Consider the following 19,216-nt stretch of genomic DNA (forward strand, 5'->3'; position numbering starts at 1 on the left):
CTATTCTGACCACAGCTATAAAGGCTGTTCCCACTCATCAGGAAGGGAAAGGAAACATGGTGTTTCTGAGACATCTTCTGGCAAAAGGTCTTCATGTATTTGGCCTTAGGAAATGAGAATGTAAGTCGGGCGATGGTGGCGCACACCTTTAATCCCAGAACTCTGGGAAGCAAAGGCAGGCAGATTTCTGAGTTCGAGGCCAGCCTGGTCTACAGAGTGAGTTCCAGGACAGCCAGGGCTGTACAGAGAAACCCTGTCTTGAAAAAACCAAATCCAAAAAAAAAAAAAAAAAAAAAAAAAAAACAAGCAAAGAAAAAAAAAAAAAAAAAAAAAACAAGGAATGAGAATGTGCATACCGGGCATGGAGCGCCACCTTGTGGAAATAAGAATTTAGTGCCTCTGCGCAGCAGCATCTGCCACAGTTGCCATTCTAAAGCTTTGTCCATTCTAAAGCTGAGGAGATAAAGCTGGGTCACCCTCACCACAGCACATATTCTCTCTCAAACAGAAACTCGGCTATCTCAGTGTTCTCCTGCTATGAAGAGATGCTGTGACCACAGCAAGTCTTATAAAGGAAAGCATTTCATTGGGGTTTGTTTACAGCTCAGAGGTTCAGTCCATTATCATCGTGGCGGGAAGCATGGCAGTATGCATGCAGACATGGTACTGGAGTTGCTGACAGTTCTACATCTGGATCTGCCGCAACAGGAAGAGAGAGGTACTGGGTTGGCTTAAGAATTTGAAAACCTCTTGAGTTCTTTGTATACATTGGATATTACCCCTCTATCGGATGTAGGGTTGGTAAAGATCTTTTCCCAATTTGTTGGTTGCCGTTTTGTCCTATTGACTGTGTCCTTTGCCTTACAGAAGCTTTGCAGTTTTATGAGGTCCCATTTGTTGATTCTTGTTCTTAGAGCATAAGCCATTGGTGTTCTGTTCAGGAATTTATCCCCTGTGCCCATGTAGTCAAGCTTCGTCTCCACTTTCTCCGCTATAAGCTTCAGTGTGTCTGGTTTTATGTGTAGCTCCTTGATCCACTTGGACTTGAGCTTTGTACAAGGAGATAAGAATGGGTCAATTTGCATTTTTCTGCATGCAGATCTCCAGTTGATCCAGCACCATTTGTTAAAAAAAATGCTGCCTTTTTTCCACTGGGTGTTTTCGCTCCTTTGTCAAATATCAAGTGACTGGGTTCTTTTCTGGGTCTTCAATTCTATTCCATTGATCTTCCTGCCTGTCTGCATACCAATACCAAACAGTTTTTATAACTATTGCTCTGTAGTAGAGCTTGAGGTCAGGGATGGTGATTTCCCCCAGAAGATCTTTTGTTGTGGATAATAAGTTTTTTGCTATCCTGGGTTTTTTGTTATTCCAGATGAATTTGAGAATTGTTCTATCTAGATCTATGAAGAATTGATTTGGGTCTCCAGAGAGTCAAATAACCCTATTTTAAAGAATGGGGTATAGAGCTAAACAGGGAATTCTCAACTGAGGAAACTTGAATGGCTCTAAAGCACCTAAAGAAATGTTCAGCATCCTTAGTTATCAGGGAAATGCAAATCAAAACAACACTGAGATTCTACCTTATACTAGTCAGAATGGCTAAGATGAAAAACTTAGGGGACAGCAGATACTGGAGAGGATGTGGGGAAAAAGGAACACTTCTCTATTGTTGATGGGATTGCAATCTGGTAAAACCACTCTAGAAATCAGTTTGGTGATTCCTCAGAAAATTAGACATAGTACTACCTGAGGAACCAGCTATACCACTCCTGGCATATACCCAGAAGATGCTCCTACATGTAATAAGGACACTTGCTCCACTATGTTCATAACTGCCTTATTTATAATAGCCAGAAGATGGAAAGAACCCAGATGTCCCTCAACAGAGGAATGGATACAGAAGCTATGGTATATATACACAATGGAGTACTCTTCAGCTATTAAAAACAATGAATTAATGAAATTCTTAGGCAAATGGATGGAGCTAGAAAGTGTCATCCTGAGCGAGGCAACTCAATCACAAAAGAACACACATGGTATGCGCTCACTAATAAGCGGATATTAGCCCAAAAGCTCAAAATAAGCAAGTTACAATTCGCCCAGCACAGGAAGCTCAAGAAGGAGGAGGACTTAAGTGAGGGTGCTTTGGTTCCTCTAAGAAAGGGAACAAAATACTCATAGGAGCAATATGAGAGGCAATGTGTGGAGCAGAGACTGAAGTAAAGGCCACCCAGAGACTGCCCTACCTGGGGATTCATCCTATAAACAGTCACCAAACCTCAACACTTTTATGGATGACAAGAAGTGCATACCAAAAGGAGCATGTCATGGTTGTCTCTGGAGGGGCCCTGACAGAGCCTTGCAAATAAAGAGGCAGATGCTAGCAGTCAACCATTGGACTGGGCATGGGGTCCCCTATAAAGGAGCTGGAGGATGGTCCAGAGGAGCTGAAGGGGTTTACAGCCCCATGGGAAGAACAATAATTTCGGCCACCTAGACACCCCAAGACTCCCAGGGACTGAACCATCAACCAAGGGGCACACATGGTTCCAGCCAAAAATGTTGCAGAGGAAGGCCTTGTTAGGCATCAGTGGGAGGAATGGTCCTTGGTCAGGTAAAGGCTCAACAGAGGCCCCAACAAAGGGAAACTGAGGAGTGGGGGAGATGGGAGTGTGTTGGGTGGAAGGGCATATAAGTGGGGGCAGGGGGAAGGAGGAGGGGAGGGGTGGGGGGGTCTCAGGAGAGGGGGATATCGGGAAAGGTTTTACCATTGGCAATGTAAATAAAGATGATATTCAATTAAAAAAAAAGAAAACCTCAAAACCCACCCCTATTGACACTTCCTCCAACAAGACCACACTTCACAATAGCGCCACCCCCTGGAGACCAAGCATTCACATCGGTGTGTCTATGGGAGATATTCCTATTCAAACCACCACATTCCACTCCCTGGCCCCTATAGGCTTGTAGCCACATCTTAATACAAAAATGCATTCAGTCCAACAAGTCCCCATAGTCTAGAAAAGTCCCAACACTGTTCGAAAGTCCAAAGACCAAAGCCTCTTCTGAGACTCATCTCCTAACTTTAGACCCCTGTAAAATCAAATTAAAAAAGCAGATCACATGCTTCAACCATACAATGGCACAGAATATAAATTACCATTCTAAAAGGAAGAAAGGGGACTTAGTAAGGAGATAATAAACCCAAAGACCTAAAGCCAGCAGGGCAAACTCCAAACTCTGTGTCTTCGTGTCTGATGTCAAAGCACTCTTCAAATTTCCAACTCCTTTCCGCTTTGTTGACTACAACACACTTCTTTCTTGGGCTTGTTCCATTCCCTACTATCAGCTCTCCTTGTCAGGTACCCCACAACTCTGGCATCCCCAATGTCTTCCAGGCAATCCAGGTTTCACCTTCACAGTTCCATGCAATGGCCTTTCTGGGCATCCGTGGAGGGACACCCTTTACACACGTCTGGCCTCGGTGGCTTTCCTTAGTTGAGGAAGGAGATTCTATGACCCCCTTTCTTCTATTCCTGACTCTAAAGTCAGAACCGAGTAGCTGAAGCTGCAACCTCATTCAATCAGCTTTCTGTTTTCAATGGTTTTCTTCACTTCCTAAGCTTGTCTAGCCTAGAACTCACTCTGTAGACCAGGCTGCCTCTGCCTCCCAAGTGCTGTGATTAAAACTGTGTGCCAACACACCCAGCCGTAAACTTTTCTTTTCACAAGAAGTGGAGCTGAGCAGGTGGGGTCTTGACCTTTACCTTAGTCCACTTAGAACCAGGCTTTTGCCTACATGTTTGCTGGGTGCTCCCTTTCTCCTCAGAGTGTGCGGTTTTTGTATTCATCCCTGCTCAGCTGACTCCTTTTCTTTATAGATCTGCATAAGACTGGCTACTAATAAGCACAAAACAGTTGATACCAGCCTATTTTGAAATCTTGTTAGGCCAGCCTGGTCTACAGAGTTGAGTTCAAACACAGCCAGGGCTACACAGAGAAATCCTATCTTGAAAAAAAAATTAATTAAAATAATAATAATAAAGGCAGTCACATACTTCACCAAAATGATCTCTAGACCACATACTAATTATTCTTCTTCTTCCCCTCAGAAACACCTTGAGTTGAACCTCCACAGTTCCAACACCCTCGGCACTGCTGTTATCTATGCTCTTACTAAGAGGACTCATTAAGCCCCACTTCAATTGCTTTCCTAATCTAAAGTCCTAAAGTCCCAGGACAGCATTGGATCTATGTTGCTACATGTGGCTATTAGCTGTCATGTGATTACTGGAATCCAAACCCAGGTCCTCTGAAAGAAGAGGTACAGCAGGAAGATTGGAAACTTAAGACCAGCCTTGGCTATACAGTGAGTTTGAGGCTAGCCTGGAATGAGACCATCTCAAAAACAAAGGAACACCACCCTATACAGAAAAGGGGTGTCTCTTTTGCTTTCTGTTGCTTGTCTGGTCAACAAAGGACAAAATGGCTAAACTGAGGTTTTCACAACTTTTGAATAACATTTGTTACTACAGTATATTGTTATAACTGGTCTATTTGATTGTTAGCTATTGCTAATCAATTGCAGTGCCTATATTATGAACATTATCATAAATACATGGGCATAGGACAAAAAGGTTCATGCAGAGATCAGTCTCATCCAAGGTTCTGAGTGTCTTCTAATGTATATTTGGGATTTATTTCCTGTGGATTTGAGAGCTAGATAATATATAAAATTTATAATTGAGAGTGATCTGGTGGCATGGAAAAATGTCTCGGTGGTAAAGTGCTTGCTGTACAAAGGTGAGGACCTGAGTTCAGACCTTAGCGCCACATAAAAGGCTGCCTGTGTTTGTAACCCCAGAGCTAGGGAGGCCGGGTCAGTGAATTCCCAGAGCTGGCTGACTGGTCAGCTGAATTAATGAGCTCCAAATTCAATAAGAGACTTTGTTTCAAGAAATATGAGGTCAACACCCCATATGATCCTCTGGCTTCCACAAGCATATGCACTCATGTACACTGGCATCCATATGTACATATCAGAAGCACACACACACACACACACACACAGAGAGAGAGAGAGAGAGAGAGAGAGAGAGAGAGAGAGAGCAGAGAGAGAGAGAGAGAGAGAGTGAGTTCTGTCTCTGAGACACCTCCCCCAAAATACCTGTCCCCTATATGACCTGGTTCTCTGTGCACTCAGCTTTTTGAGAACAGGATCTATAAATCTTTGGCCTAAATGCTGTTTCAAAATAAAAACACAACAGAAACTAAAGCCTTGAGTTCAAATCTTTACCTTCTTTAGTTTGATGACCAATTTTTGTTAGCTATTTAAGTTCCTAGCCATTGTGCCTGGGCACCCTTGAAGCTCAGAAGTAGACAGGGAACTACAAGACTGCCTGCTAGCCCTAGGGAGGGGCCACTTTATCTTAAAATACGTATATAATAAATCACTGCTGAGGGCTTTCAGAGTCTTTTCTGCGACCAGCGAGGAGGCCTTTATTTTATGAATCTTGAAATGAAAAACAAAACAGACCAGCATAAGTGGTCCCAAGAAGCAGTGCAGAGGTTTCCTCTTAAAATATCAAGTGTGAGGGGAGAGATGCAGAGCAGGCTGCAGCAGCTCCATACTGCCCCTTGGTGGCAACATGCTCCATGGAATTCTGCTCCAGCCCTCTATCTATTCAATGGCTCTTCTCCACTTCTGATACACAGAGGCTCATTATGTCAAAACCAGAGAACCCTCAAATAGTTACTGGAGTGTCAGGAATGTAACACATTGTTCTCATTTTGCTTGCTTCTGCCCAAATGAGGATGGCTGGTTCTCCCAACTGTGGAACTTTCTGCAGCAGGCCCAGTTGCCTAATCTAGCTGTGCAAATCAACCAGAAGGCAAAAGGGGATGGAAGCCTCCCATGCTCAATGCACAGTCCTAGTAGCGTAAAATCACCATTGGTAAAAACTCCCCAACCTGAAGCCCTCAGAAATGGCTGGCACTGGCTGAAAGTGACCTTGCTCCTGGGGTACCATTGCCATGACTTAGCCTGGGGAGAGGACTCAATGGCCCGCCAGCCTGCAGGACAATCACCCAGGGCTCCCAGGGGCCTTGAGATTGGAGTGAGAAGGAATGAGCCTTCATGGCAGGCAGAGTGGCTAAGTTCTCCCAGGTAACAAATTCTTTAAAAAGTCCCTGAGCCCTGTAACTGGATTCTTCTTTGGGGTCAACAGAAACAAGCCATCTTTACTTAGGAATAAATGTGGCCCTGCCAATGGCCAGACAAGAGCAAAAACAATGTGCCTGTAAGACGCTGAAGGTGACAGAAATGACATTCCCACATGCAACTACAAAGACTGTGTCTCTTTCTTTGACGACTGAACTGCCCATAATGGCAGTCTCATTCGGGGCTACTAGAAGTGAAAATTCTGAGGTCAACAGGTCTAAGTTCAGAAAATCAAGACTGTCAAAATAAATCTTAACGGTCTGACAAGAACAGCAAATACACACTCCTTGCTTCTCCTCCCTGCCAGGCACGCATCTGGCTCACATCTCACTTTTCCTAGAATACAAAGCCAGTACACACACCTTTTGGGAAGAGGTCTGTCTGCATGTTTCCGATCATGTCCAAGTACCTAGGAGGGTAATAACACTAAAAAAAAAAAAAAAAAAAGCAGATGAATTTAGATGAAAACTAAGAATTTGTTTCATAAGTAGAATGTATAAGGGAGAACAAAAGAATTAACAATAGACCTCTATCACTTAATATTTCACAGATATTAATGTTACCTTCAGGATCTGGGTTGACGGCTCAGTAGTTAGGAGAAGATCCAAGTTCTGTTCTCAGTATCCCCATTGGGTGACTTACAACAGCCTGTAATCTCTAGATCTTCTGGCATCTGTGGACACCAGCACATACATATTCGCACATACACACACAGAGAGAGAGATACAAAGTTACCTTCATAATGTAAGGATTATAATTTAACTCTGAAAGTGAAAAATCACTGAAGGAACCAATAACTTTTTAAAACCTTAAGTTTGAGCAAAAATTAATCTTTTTATTCATCAGAATGACTCACAGAAAAAGTATGTGTGGCCCAATTCCAAAGAACCTAAACTCCACCATTGTACTGGAAGAAGAAACAACACTCAAACCAGGTCCAACAGCTGCTGTCTACACACTGCTAACTAGAGGCCAGAGACAGAAACATACAGACTCTACGGCACTCGGAACATGAAAAGCAAGGGCCAGGAGTGTACTCCACTGACCGAGTGCTCACCTAAAGGCCCAGGTTTGGTCCCCAAAATGTAACCCAGAATTACGAAGTGAGTTTAAGACCAGCCTGAGCTACAGGAGACCCTTTCAAAAATACATAAAAGAAAGTGTGACACAACCCAAGCAGTACAACTAGAGTCCTACCTCCTAGCCCTTCCCTCTGCACACACTCAAGAATTTCTCTTGATGTACTGATCATAAATAACCTCTTATCAAATTTCTAATATTGGGGCTGGGAAGATGGCTCAGCAGTCAAGAGCAAGCTCCTCTTGCAGATGAGCCAGTTCTCAGAATCCATAAGGCAGCTCACAACCATGCATAACTCCAATTCCAGGGGATCTGACACCCTTAGGCATGTGGTACACACATATACGTGGACAAACATTCATACAAATAAAATAAATATTTTTGATCTCTAATAGTGATTTTGTCCTGTTGAGACTTTTTCTCTTCTCTTAGGTTTCTTGCCTAAGGAGGGACAGGGTTAAGGGGAAAATAAAAGATGGTCACAGGTAGTGTATGGGGACCTGCTTATAGAAAGAATCTTAAAGACATTTTATATTTCAATAGCATTGATGATGGAAAAGAGGAGAAACAAGACAAAAACACAACTTCCTAAACCTTACAACCTAAACCTTTTGAGAAAATAATTCTGAAAGTACTTTTTATTTTTATTTTTATTTTTATTTTTATTTTTGAAGGCTAGAGAGATGGCTCGGTGGTAATGAGCATTTGATGCTCTCACAGAAGACTGAGGTTCAGTTCCCAGCACTCATACAGTGGCTTACAAACATCCATAACTCAAGTCCCAGAGGATCTGATGCTCTCTTTGGAGCTCTGAGGGTACCAGGCACACACATAGTATATTCATATACATTTGAACAAAACATTCACATAGTCGAGGTGGGGGACAGACCAGTTTCCCTGGCCTGGAACTTAGCTATGTAAATATTAAAACATTTAAAAGGAGCCCCAATGTGCCCACTCACCCACCGAATCACTCAGTAACCCGAGACCCTCACAGTGCATCCCCAGCATGCCAGGATGGCATGAGACAGACCAGCCTCCTTATGTGGCTTTTATATACTGCTCAGCCTCACCCTGAGTGTCCTTTAGAAAAATTCAGATAAATCAAAGAGGAGTTCAAAGTTGAAACTGCAGCAGATCGGGCCAACATGGAGACTGTGACCACCCTGAAAGCTGTCCTTTGTCCTCTAAAGTCCATGCTCAAGGATAGGAGGACCAGCTGGGGCCACTCCTACCTCCCCTGGGGGGGTCTGAGCTGTAATTCTTGCTCCAGCTGCTCAGCAGTCAGAGTGCCCTGGATGGCTTCACAGCCCGGGTTGAACACAGAGTAGGCACTCTTTTCCCCTTCTTTCTTCTCCTCGGGACCCCGAGTCCCTACGTACATCCAATAGAACATGGACAGAACAAAATAAGCCAGGCCAAACTCCAGTTCCACAAACAGACCCAGCAGGACCAACCAGAGGAGAACCTTCAAGAAGGTGATGTTAGTCAGGAAAGACTGGCGGCAGGAGGAAGGCAGAGGGACCGCTGTGCTCTCGGGGAGCTGCTGGCCTGCTTCCTAGGACACAGAAACAAACAGAAGTAAGAATGGGGGGATAATGGAGTGGAGAGGATCTGAATCAACTGAAAAGGCAGAACTCTGGGAAGGCTCTGGGAAGGCTGCCGGCTGACATCTAGCTTCTTGCCTTCCTCTCTAAAACAATCACTGTCAGAGAGTGTAGGCTCCCTGGTCTAAACACATTAACACCAATCAGCACTCAGCAAGATGTGACCCCTCAAAAACCTGGCCTTGTTGAGAGGGACTCCATTCAGGGAAGTCATTTCTTCAGATTACTGGACTGTTAACAAAACCTAATGTGTACCCCCAACAGAACTTGACCAGTAACTGATAATGCAGCAGCTGCAGTACTTGTCCCCCCACAGTCATGGTCAACACACGTTTGTTAATTTGATGAGATGGGCTGAAATATCCAGGGCAACTCGGTTCTAAAATAGAGACCATACCCAAAACAGGAAACAAAAATATCGTCCACATGCTTACAAAAGAAAAAAAATCAGTGATGGCCATTATTGGTCATAATGGCCATTGCCTACCCTATCCAGGTCCTCGTGGATCATCCAGGCCTGGGATGCATCTCCTAACTAAGACCCCTTGCCTCCTATCTCTCTCCAGTCTCCAAGACAGCCTGTGTACAACTATTCAATGAGTTCTCTAAATCACGTTCACCTTGCAGGCCAGATTCTGATTTTATCTTCAATAAAATCCCATTGCCTATAAGTTAAAATCCAAAGTTCTGACGTGGGAAGACAGTGCCAGATGCTAAGGGAATCCCTGGGTGTGTAGGTAGCTTTAGGAGCTTTGCCTGGTCTCCACTATTTTCTAAGTTTATTTTTTTAATGTTTTTGTTTGTTCCTTTGGGTTTTTTTTTTTTATGTGCACTGGTGTTTTGTGCACTTGCCTTGTCTACATGTCTGTCTGAGTGAAAGTGTCAGATCTTGAAGTTACAGACAATTGTGAGCTATCATGTGGGTACTGGGTCCTCTGGAAGAGCATTCAATATTCTTCACCACTGAGCCATCTCTCAAGTCTCTATTTTCCAAGTTGTTAAGAGTCTCTTTTTGACACAAAGCCAGAAATGGGTTTTATACTGTAGCCTAGAACATGGGTGCAATGGAAACAAAGATAGCTTTGTTTGCCTCCTATCTCTCTCCAGCTTTGCCTGCCTGGAAAAGCTCTCTTACATTCCAAATTATCCTTCCACAACTTTTAAAGGGAACAGGATCCTATGTTGATTGAACAGTCCAAAAAAGGTCATGACTTGTGTCCTTAAAAACAAGGGCCTAAAAATTTCCTTCCCTTTTTATTTAACTAGGTGCCCTGGGGGGGTGGTAGGGCAAAGGGTTGGGAGATGGAAAGAGTCAATGGTAAACAAACTGTCAGAGGGGACAAATATGGGGGCACATATGGAAATTCCTCTGACTGAGAATTGTGCCTAGTATTGGCTCAGTTTGCCTTTTCAACAACAGCCATGTGCATTGATGGTTGTCCGTTGTGTCCGTTGCTCACAGGCATGGCTCAGAGAACACATTTCCATGCCTCCAGTAACAAGCTGCTCCCTATCTGAGAACCCTTTCCAGAGGGAGACAGAGACAGATGCAGAGAAAGACACATAATAAATAGAAAGCAAGAAGAAAGACTGTGTGAACTCACACATGCATGTGAGCACATAGGAAAGGTTGACATCAGGTGTTATTTCAGTTGCTTTCCACATTTATTTTTGATACAGGGTCTCTCACTGAGCCTGGATATCACCAATTAAGATAGACTGGCTCTCTCTCTCTCCATGGAACTCGAGGGATCCTCCTGTCTCTGCCTCCTCGGTGCAGATTATGATTCACCAAGTTTGGCTTTTTTATGTGGGTGCTGAGGATTGAATTCAGGTTCTCAAAAGAGAACATTTGAGTACTAGGGCCCTTTGAGCCAAGGCTGAGAGATTGGAGTTGCAGACCAGGATGAAGAATGAACCCCTAGGGCTAAATTACCTTACTAGAGGCTTGCCTAGAATAGAGTCGATAGGGGAGCAAGTTTCCATGGGATTAAAGAGAGTTACAAGCCTTTTAACCACGTGACAGAATGTCAGCATTTGGGGGAATAGTTTCCTCCAAGAAAACTCTGGGCAGAGGGAGATGTATAACATCTATACTAACAAAGAATACTAAAAAATAAAAGAATTTTTATACCAGGGCAAACCCAGGAAGGGTAATAGTCAATGAAAATAATCCTAAAGCCAAGATCCTTTAGAAAGGCAGAGTGGTTAATGCCAGTCCCACCCCAGCATTTCCTCTCATCAATTTCTGGGATTTTATAAAGGAAGCTTTCTCTTGAATTTGAGCTTCTCTGGGCTCAACTCAGTGACTTCATATTCCTTTGGAAATGAGACATACAGTCAAAAGCACTTTGTGTGGCTAGACTTAAGTTTTTAACTGGAGCAGAAAAGAGGGGTGGGGAAGACAGGAGAGAAGACGTGTCCTCAAGCCTGTGTTTGCTGGCCTAAAAAACAGTTATTGACAACTGAGTTGTACAAACAGTACTAAAGGAAATGGTGGAGCATCTGCACCCTTCCTTACCTTTCCCCTCAAGTATGGGAATATTTATTTCCCCTGAATACTGCGGAGAGAACTATGGAGTCAAAACTGAGCAACCATACCCTCTTCCTAATTAAAATTCTTTGAACTAGATATTGTGCAGTATGAGGGTGGGAGGGGGCACTAGGGAAACCAGGAATGTCAAACATGCAGAGACTGCTTCTCAGTGGAGGAAATAAAATACTGCATTCCATCTAGAAAGTAGGGTGGGCATATTGTTAATGACCTGGTGATCTTCTGCTATCTGTAACAGCAGACCTCACCCAAACTCCAGAATGATTCTTCCAGGCTCTCCCTCCCTAGATCTTTATCTTTAGCTCCCATTCTTAGGGGAGATATCACATGCACTTTATATTGCCTGCTGACCTCTATGCTACTTGATCAGAGGCCACACCAGATCCTAGACCCTTAAGCTACAGATAGAACCTATCTTCAAGGTCACATGTACTTTGCAAAGAAATTTCTATGTAGTGACATCTGAAGCTTTATTGTTCACCTACACTTATCTCTTGGGAAACTTTTTTCAAATTTTATTGTGTTTAAATATGCCCACAATAGACTGCCTGGCATCAGACTCCCTGAAGTCTGATCCAGGTCAATGAAATCAATCTGAATCAAGTTTTCATTCTCACCTTTGTGGTTCCTTGACTGCCTTGAAACCTGCAGGGAGCAGGGACCCCCTCATGCACTAGATCAACTTAAAGGAAATGATTTTAATGTGAGCAAGATTAGCTGTTCTGGGGGCTGGAGAGATGGCTCAGCGGTTAAGAGCACTGACTGCTCTTCTGAAGGTCCTGAGTTCAAATCTCAGCAACCACATGGTGGCTCACAACAATCCTTAATGAGATCTGACATGCCCTCTTCTGGAGTGTCTAAAGACAGCTATAGTGTATTTATATATAATAAATAAATAAATCTTAAAAAAAAAAAGGTTAGTTGTTCTGGTCTAATGTGATTTGGGGTAGAGTGGGATCTTGGTTTTCAACACAGTGTGTTCCTTATATAGCAGCCCAGCTTCGAGGTCACAGTCTGCCTGCCTCAGGCTCCTAGGTGCTCTGATTACAGGCATGCACAGTTACTCAGCCATTTTACTGGGAGGCAGTCCTGAGGACAGAACCTAGGGAAGTGAACATGTTAGCCAAGTCCTTTACCACTGATTTATATTCCTGCACTTGTTTATTCATGTTTCCATTCTCTTATTGGCGGTACTGGAGATCAAACCCAGTACATCATACATGTAAGAGAAGTACTCTGCCACTGATCTATACCTCTAGCTCTTAAAACTTTCTTTTAAATTTGAGACAGGGTCAAAGTTGAGCCTTGAATTTACAATCCCCTGCTATAGTGCCCTAAATAGCTAGGATTACAGTCTTTCCTTACTAAAGGAAATCCCCCACCCCCAAACCAAGGCCATAAAATAGGGCAATGACTTCAAAATGCCTGTCACCCATAGAATCCCAGAAAGCATCCACCCCCATTAACATGCACTGGAACTCTGGAGGTTCACCAAAAAAGGCAAACTGACTTATCTTTCACCTGCTGCCCAGAGGTTAAACAAACAAATTAACTCATCTCCCACACTAACGTTTCAAAAAGCAGTTTATCCAGAAAAGCAGTTTCTGGGTCTGGCAAGCCATGCTCTCCCAGGCCCTGACCCTACAAGGCTTCTGTACCCTCAGGTACTGATCAGCAGGGTTTGGGTGTGACAACCTCTCAGACCAATAAAAGTCAGCTCTGTGTAGAGGTCCAACTGGGTCTATTCTCCAGTTTCCTTGTTTGATTTCTTACAGACCCAGCCCTATGCAAGTATTTGGCTCTTGTTATGGTTACAAGAAACTAAGGCCTTGTGACTGCTGAAAAGCGCAGTGTGCTGGTTCATTTCTTGTCAACTTGACCCAAACTGGAGTCTTCTGGAAAGAGGGAATCTCGATTGAGAAATGAGAGTGCCTGTAGGCAAGCCTATATCCTGCAAGCTAAAATAAGCCCTTTCCTCCCCAAGTGGCTTTGGTTATGGTATTTATCACAGAAACAAAAGCCAATCCAAGACACAGATTTCCTCCTTGAAGTGTTTCCACTCAGGCATTCCAATCTCACAGGCCAGTCCCTTGCCAGGATGCTCCTGTGTGAGAACTGTATGAAGCTACAGAGATTCAATGGGCTATCATACTAGTCCAGTGTTCTTCCTCCTAGGTCACTCACAACTGAACTTGAAAACCCTTCTCTAATCCGAGAGGGGCCTATAAGCCTATGCACACCACCACCGGCAGTGTGGTCAAACCCCATCCATGGCCAGACCCTGCTTAGCTTTAGAACTCAAGTTGCATTCAGAGTAGTATGGCCATAGTCTCAAACCCCTTTTTGTTTTCCAGTCCAAATCCCATTTCTAAAATACAAGGTCACTGAGACACTAGCTACCTTTACCCAAGGTTTAAATAAGGTGCAGCCTTAATTACTGCTGTAACCAATTAGACCTACCCTCCACTAGCAGTGGATGCAGCTCAGTGTTTGGTTTCAGACCCCAAGAGAAGGTACTGAGGTGCATATTTTACACAACAAAGCAGACTGGCATCTAGGTTCTCCAAGCATCTCTCAGTCCCTACCTGGCATATCATACCCTCAACCCTGAACTTTCCAGTACACACACATATATATATATTCTGCCTTGAATTGGCTTATTTCACCGGTGGAGAAGCAGAGATGTTTCTTTAAGCTCCCTAGACCTTCGCTTTCTGTTTTCAACTAATTGCTGCATAGGAATCTGCGTCTGAGACGGAAACCGTCAGGGCCACGTATCAAATGCTAGCACACATGGAGGAAATGCGGTGTCCAGCCACGGGGCAGGCGAGGAGAGAGCGCACGGAACACGGAAGGGCCTCCAGCGCTAAAAATCCTGGGTGTGGCTTGTGCGGAGTGGGGCGTGGCCCCGCGCGGAGGCGGAGCTTCAAGGTGCAGGCCTCTCTCCTCACCTGAGGCTGGTTGGGCTGAGCCCGAGCTACGGCGGGGCTTTCTTTCCACGTCAGGAAGCGAGTCAGCCAGCCCGCGGCTGTCTTTGGGGTCGCCGCCGCTGGCTCCGCCTGCGCTCCTGAGGTCTGCACGCTCTGGCTCGACGTGGAGGGCTGGGCTACCAGACTGGCCCGTTTGCGGGCCTCCCGGAACTCGGCTAACCGCTGTTCCATGGCGCGCGCCCGCCCGCCCGCTCTCCGGCGTGTGCCCGGCCGGTCCTCGGCCGCCGTGCGCCTGCGCAGGTGGCTCTCTGTTGCGCCTGCGCGTAGCATGCGCTCTGTCGGAATTTTCCAAGGCTCTGTGACGTCTGCGGAACCTCCTGCCCCTGGAGCAGTTGTCAAGATGCTAATGAACTGGGTGTCCCATCTTCTCAGGCTAAAAGGTGGAGTTTAAAGTATGAGAACCGCCCTATGTTCCTGGCTCTTGCCTAGGCGACAGAACTCAGTTCTGACGTGTTTGCTCCTCACCTCAGCGCACTGGTCCCCAGCGTCTGGCTTCAGGTTCAGTGAAGAACGCACGCTGGGAGCCAGTGGTGAGCACCGCAGAAAAAGCGATCTCAGGACCGCGGGAAGAGGCCTGCGATCTCTGGGAAGTTTCCCGCGTCAGGAAGGCAGGATGCTTCCTACCTTCTTCCACTTATTGCAGTATATCAAGTTGTGCACACCTCCATTTTCTTATCGTTTAGTTTGCTTGCTACACTAGAAAGATGCATTGACGTGACAAGAAATGTAAAACAAACGGACTTACTGAGGTAAAACTTAAAATACACAAATCTGGGAGGCAGGGTGTCAAAAGATTTTAAGAGCCAGGGATAGGAGGGAGCCAGATTGAAACTGTCTTCTGGCCATCACAGGACAACTCTAGAACTCCAGTAGATGTGTTTGCCTGCACACAATCAAGCTACCCATCCTTCGCAAGCCCCCACTCCTAACTGGGAGCTACTTAAGGGTGATGTTTTCGGGCAGGGTAGGGAGAGTCAGTTTAATGTAAGCCCTGGCGGGTCAATCACATCCTGGAGCACTGCCCCATACCCGTGAATATAGACGGGCAGCACACGAATGGGAATCTGTGGACTTCTTAAAAAATAAAAGAGAGGACAAGGGGCAAAGGGATCAGTGTGGAAGGAGTTAGAGGAGAGTGAATATGACCAAAACACACTGTGTGTATGCATGTATGATCTTTTCAAAAGTGAATACAAATATATTTATAAAATCTACAGGTCATAACTGTAGTCTCAGCTATGCACGTGTGTACTACCATCCAATAAAGAACATTTCTGGAACTTTGGGTGTTCTTATTCTTTCTTGCAGTTAGTATTTACCCCAAAATTAAAATTTCAGATCTTACTGTTTTACAGATTTTTAAAGTTCCAGGCTAAATGACAAGCATTTAGCTAAGTATCACTTGCAGAATTACTCAAATACTTGTTGGATATCACTGAGTTGGAGTCAAAAAGCTAGAAAATGGAGTTCTATTCATTTAACATAAGTTTGTCTGGGGCTATGTGTTGAGTTCTGTATCAAGCATTAAGGATTGAGAGCAGGAGGCAGAGGTCAGAAATGAAACAAAGACCTTTACTTTCTACATTCTAATCGGAAAGATGAGCAACAGACAAACATATTTAATGTCAAGTTCTGATAAATACTGTGAAGAAAAGCAAAACTAGTAATGGAGATGGTGTGGCTCTTATCAGTGATCAGAGACTGCTATCTAAGCAGAGACCCGTTGAAATGAACGATGGAGTCGTGTAGCTGTGTGGTCAAGAATGCTACAGTCAGAAGAAACATCAAGTTCAGCGCTCTGAGCAGCTGGTGTACTCGACCCCACAGAACGTCCATAAAACCCAGGAAGACTACCAGGAGGAAGGAAGAGTGTCTTAGTCCATTGCCCATTTTGATTCGGTCTGTCGGTTAGGAGCTCAGAATACCAATTGCCTCCAATGATATTTCCTACCTCTGTACTCATTGCTATCCTGGACAACCAGGTGAATGATGCCCGGGGCCTCTCCTTCTTGGAGGGAGACTAAAATGGAAGGATAATGGAATGAACATTGAAAGTTTTGGCTATGCCAAGGGTCTGAGGTGCCTGTTGTATACCCAGATGTAGGCTATTGGACTATGAAAACTGAATTAAGGAAGTAATAAATGGAGACCTGTAATGGGAACAATAGCTGTGAATGATATTTAAGCACTGAAGCTGAAATCAACTAGATAGCAATTGTGTACCAGAAAGCCATGTGAAGACTGAGTCCTGAGTAGATTAGAGATGGTAAGAGAGGGAAAATGGGTTTTGGGGGGGGTTGGTTTGGTTTGTCTGGTGTGTGTGTGTGTGTATGTGAGTGCAGTTGCTTGTGGAGACCAGAAGAGGGTATCAGGTACCCTGGAGCTGGAGTTCCAGGTAGTAGCTGGATGTGGGTTCTAGAACTGAACTCTGGTCCTCTGCAAGATCAGTAAGCATTGTTAACTGCTAAGCCATTTATCCAACCCTCAAAGTGGAGTTTCTATGGCAATGTCATGTTGAGAAGCTGTGAAAATTTTCTTTCTCATCAGTAGTAGGCCTACTTCTCCTTAGAGACTGCAAATCCTTTTTGTTCATTGCATTTGTCACCTGGCATCACTAAAACCTGGAGAGCACATGGATAAAGCACATAGAAATAATACACGGGGATCTGTGGCCTGTTGTGATCAGTGTCCCTGATAGAAATGTGGTGCCTTCAAAAGGATTAAGACAGGAAGCATGGCAGAACTAAGGGAACCAATAGGGATGATTCGGAAGCCATCTTGCCAGCCTCTGGAGCTGGAATAACAGGAGGAGCCAAGGTGCCTGTGAAGGATCACAGGATGGGTAAGGAAGAGTGGGAAAAGGATCAGCCAGAGCTAACGGGACTTTCCAGGCAAGTGCTGATATCGTTCCTGTTCTGTCTTGATTTGGTGACCCATTTTCCATTTGCTGTGCTTTCTTATTATAAATTTGTTTTGATGCTTTGTAAACTTAAGTCCTTTTTGGAAGAGGTTGAAAGATGAGATACAAGAAAAGATGAAAGGATCGAAAGGATCATGAAGAACAAATCCTGCCAAGCCAACTTCATTTCCTCTTCAGATGAGACTTTGGGATGGAGAGCTCGAGAGGTGGCTTGGGGTTAAGAACACATGGGCTGCTCTCGTGGAGGACTGGAACCTGAACCCCAGCACCCACGTCGGGTGCCCACCGCCACCTGCAACTCCAGCTCCAAGAATCCATGCCACCCTCTTGCCTCCTCAGGCACCCATGCGTAGACACACAGACACATAATTAAGAATAAAAATGAATCTTTAAAAATAAGGATTGTGAGAGAGTACGTAATAGTTTCCTGGAGGGCTGGAGAGGTAGGTAGGAGGCTTATAACACTTGTTCTTCCAAAGGACCTGGGTTTGATTCCAAGCACCTACATAGTAGTAGATAACCATCTGTAATTCCAGTTTTATTGGATCCAGCATCCTTTTCTGACCTTCTCAGGCACCAGGCATACATATTGTGCATGTATGTACATATAGGCAAAGGATCATACTCATAAACCTTTAATTTTTTAAAAAGTTTTCTCTAAAATACATTCAATGTGTGATTTTTGTGAATTTATTTTCTCTTGGAAAAGCAGAGGGAGAGTGGGCCCGACTACTGTCACCTCATCACTGAAGTTAGGACTTTCAATCAATATCCTACAGTGCACAGAACCAGGCTGGACAGCAAAGAAGTATTTGGTCCAATGTACGAATTGTTCCAAGATTGAAAACCCATTTAAGCAGAGAGAGTGATAGTCTCTTGAAGCCTGAGCCTAAAAAGAAATATTGTATATGTGAATTATGTATTCTATATATACATTATGTATATGTATATATGTGTACAAATAGAGTATATATACTTTGTATATACACTATATACAGTATATAATTATACATTATATATGTATATATAGTATATATGTATATGAAAATACTTATGTGTGTGTGCCTATAGTGAACTTGTACAGATATCTCTTTCTATCACTATCTTTTAAATAAAAGATAAAATGTAGCTTCAAAAAATAAAAATAAAAACTTCATGCAATCCTATGTTGTCTCAAAAAGGCACATTCAAGTCTACTTTTATCAAAATGAGCTGCAGAGAATATATAAATATCTGTTATCTGCCACAAAACTTAATGCTATGGAGTAAGTCAAGAAAGGCTGAATTAATTTTATTATACTTTGCACATATAAAATTATATATCTCACATATGCATATGTATATGTGTAATTATAAATAATATACACATGTGCCCTGTGGCCCTGTGTTATGCTTTGAGTGTGGGCTACAGCTATATACTCATTCTGATCCATGCCATTATACTCTGCTTCTCCATCTTTTGATTTTAGGTATATTTTGATTTTTAATTATGTGTATGCTGTTGGATCTCGATCTCTCTCTCTGTGTCTCTCTCTGTCTCTCTTTCTCTCTCTCTGTCTCTCTATCTCTCAGTGTGTGTGTGGTGTGTGTGTGTGGTGTGTGTATGGTGTGTGTGTGTGTGTGGTGTGTGTGTGTGTGTGTGTGTGTGTGTGGTGTGTGTACAGGTACCTACAGAGACCAGAATCCCCCAGGTCCCTCAGAGCTGAAGTTATATGCCATTGTGAGCTACCTGATGTGTATGCTGCAAACTGAACTCATATTTTCTGCAAAGGTAATGTGTACTCTTAACTGATGAGCCATCTCTCCTCCCTCTCTGTCTCTGTCTCTGTCTCTGTCTCTCTC

General features: G+C 43.9%; 1 protein-coding gene across 2 annotated transcripts; it reads right to left on the reverse strand.

The window, feature by feature from the left end:
* Nucleotides 1–346: 346 nt before the first annotated feature.
* On the reverse strand, nucleotides 347–14,706 carry Saysd1 (SAYSVFN motif domain containing 1). 2 transcript variants are annotated; one of them, XM_052189792.1, is made up of 3 exons: nucleotides 14,416–14,706; nucleotides 6,787–8,861; nucleotides 347–1,049 (listed from the first exon to the last, which is right to left on the reverse strand). In XM_052189792.1, the coding sequence occupies exons 1-2, from the start codon at nucleotides 14,623–14,625 to the stop codon at nucleotides 8,535–8,537; spliced, it is 537 nt and encodes a 178-aa protein (XP_052045752.1). In that variant the 5' UTR covers nucleotides 14,626–14,706; the 3' UTR covers nucleotides 347–1,049; nucleotides 6,787–8,534. The 2 variants fall into 2 exon arrangements, with proteins under 2 accessions (XP_052045752.1, XP_052045751.1); XM_052189791.1 differs by lacking the exon at nucleotides 347–1,049 and adding an exon at nucleotides 5,129–6,649.
* Nucleotides 14,707–19,216: the final 4,510 nt, after the last annotated feature.

The sequence above is a fragment of the Apodemus sylvaticus genome, chromosome 8 (genome assembly GCF_947179515.1).
Source record: "Apodemus sylvaticus chromosome 8, mApoSyl1.1, whole genome shotgun sequence".
NCBI classification, from domain to species: Eukaryota; Metazoa; Chordata; class Mammalia; order Rodentia; family Muridae; genus Apodemus; species Apodemus sylvaticus.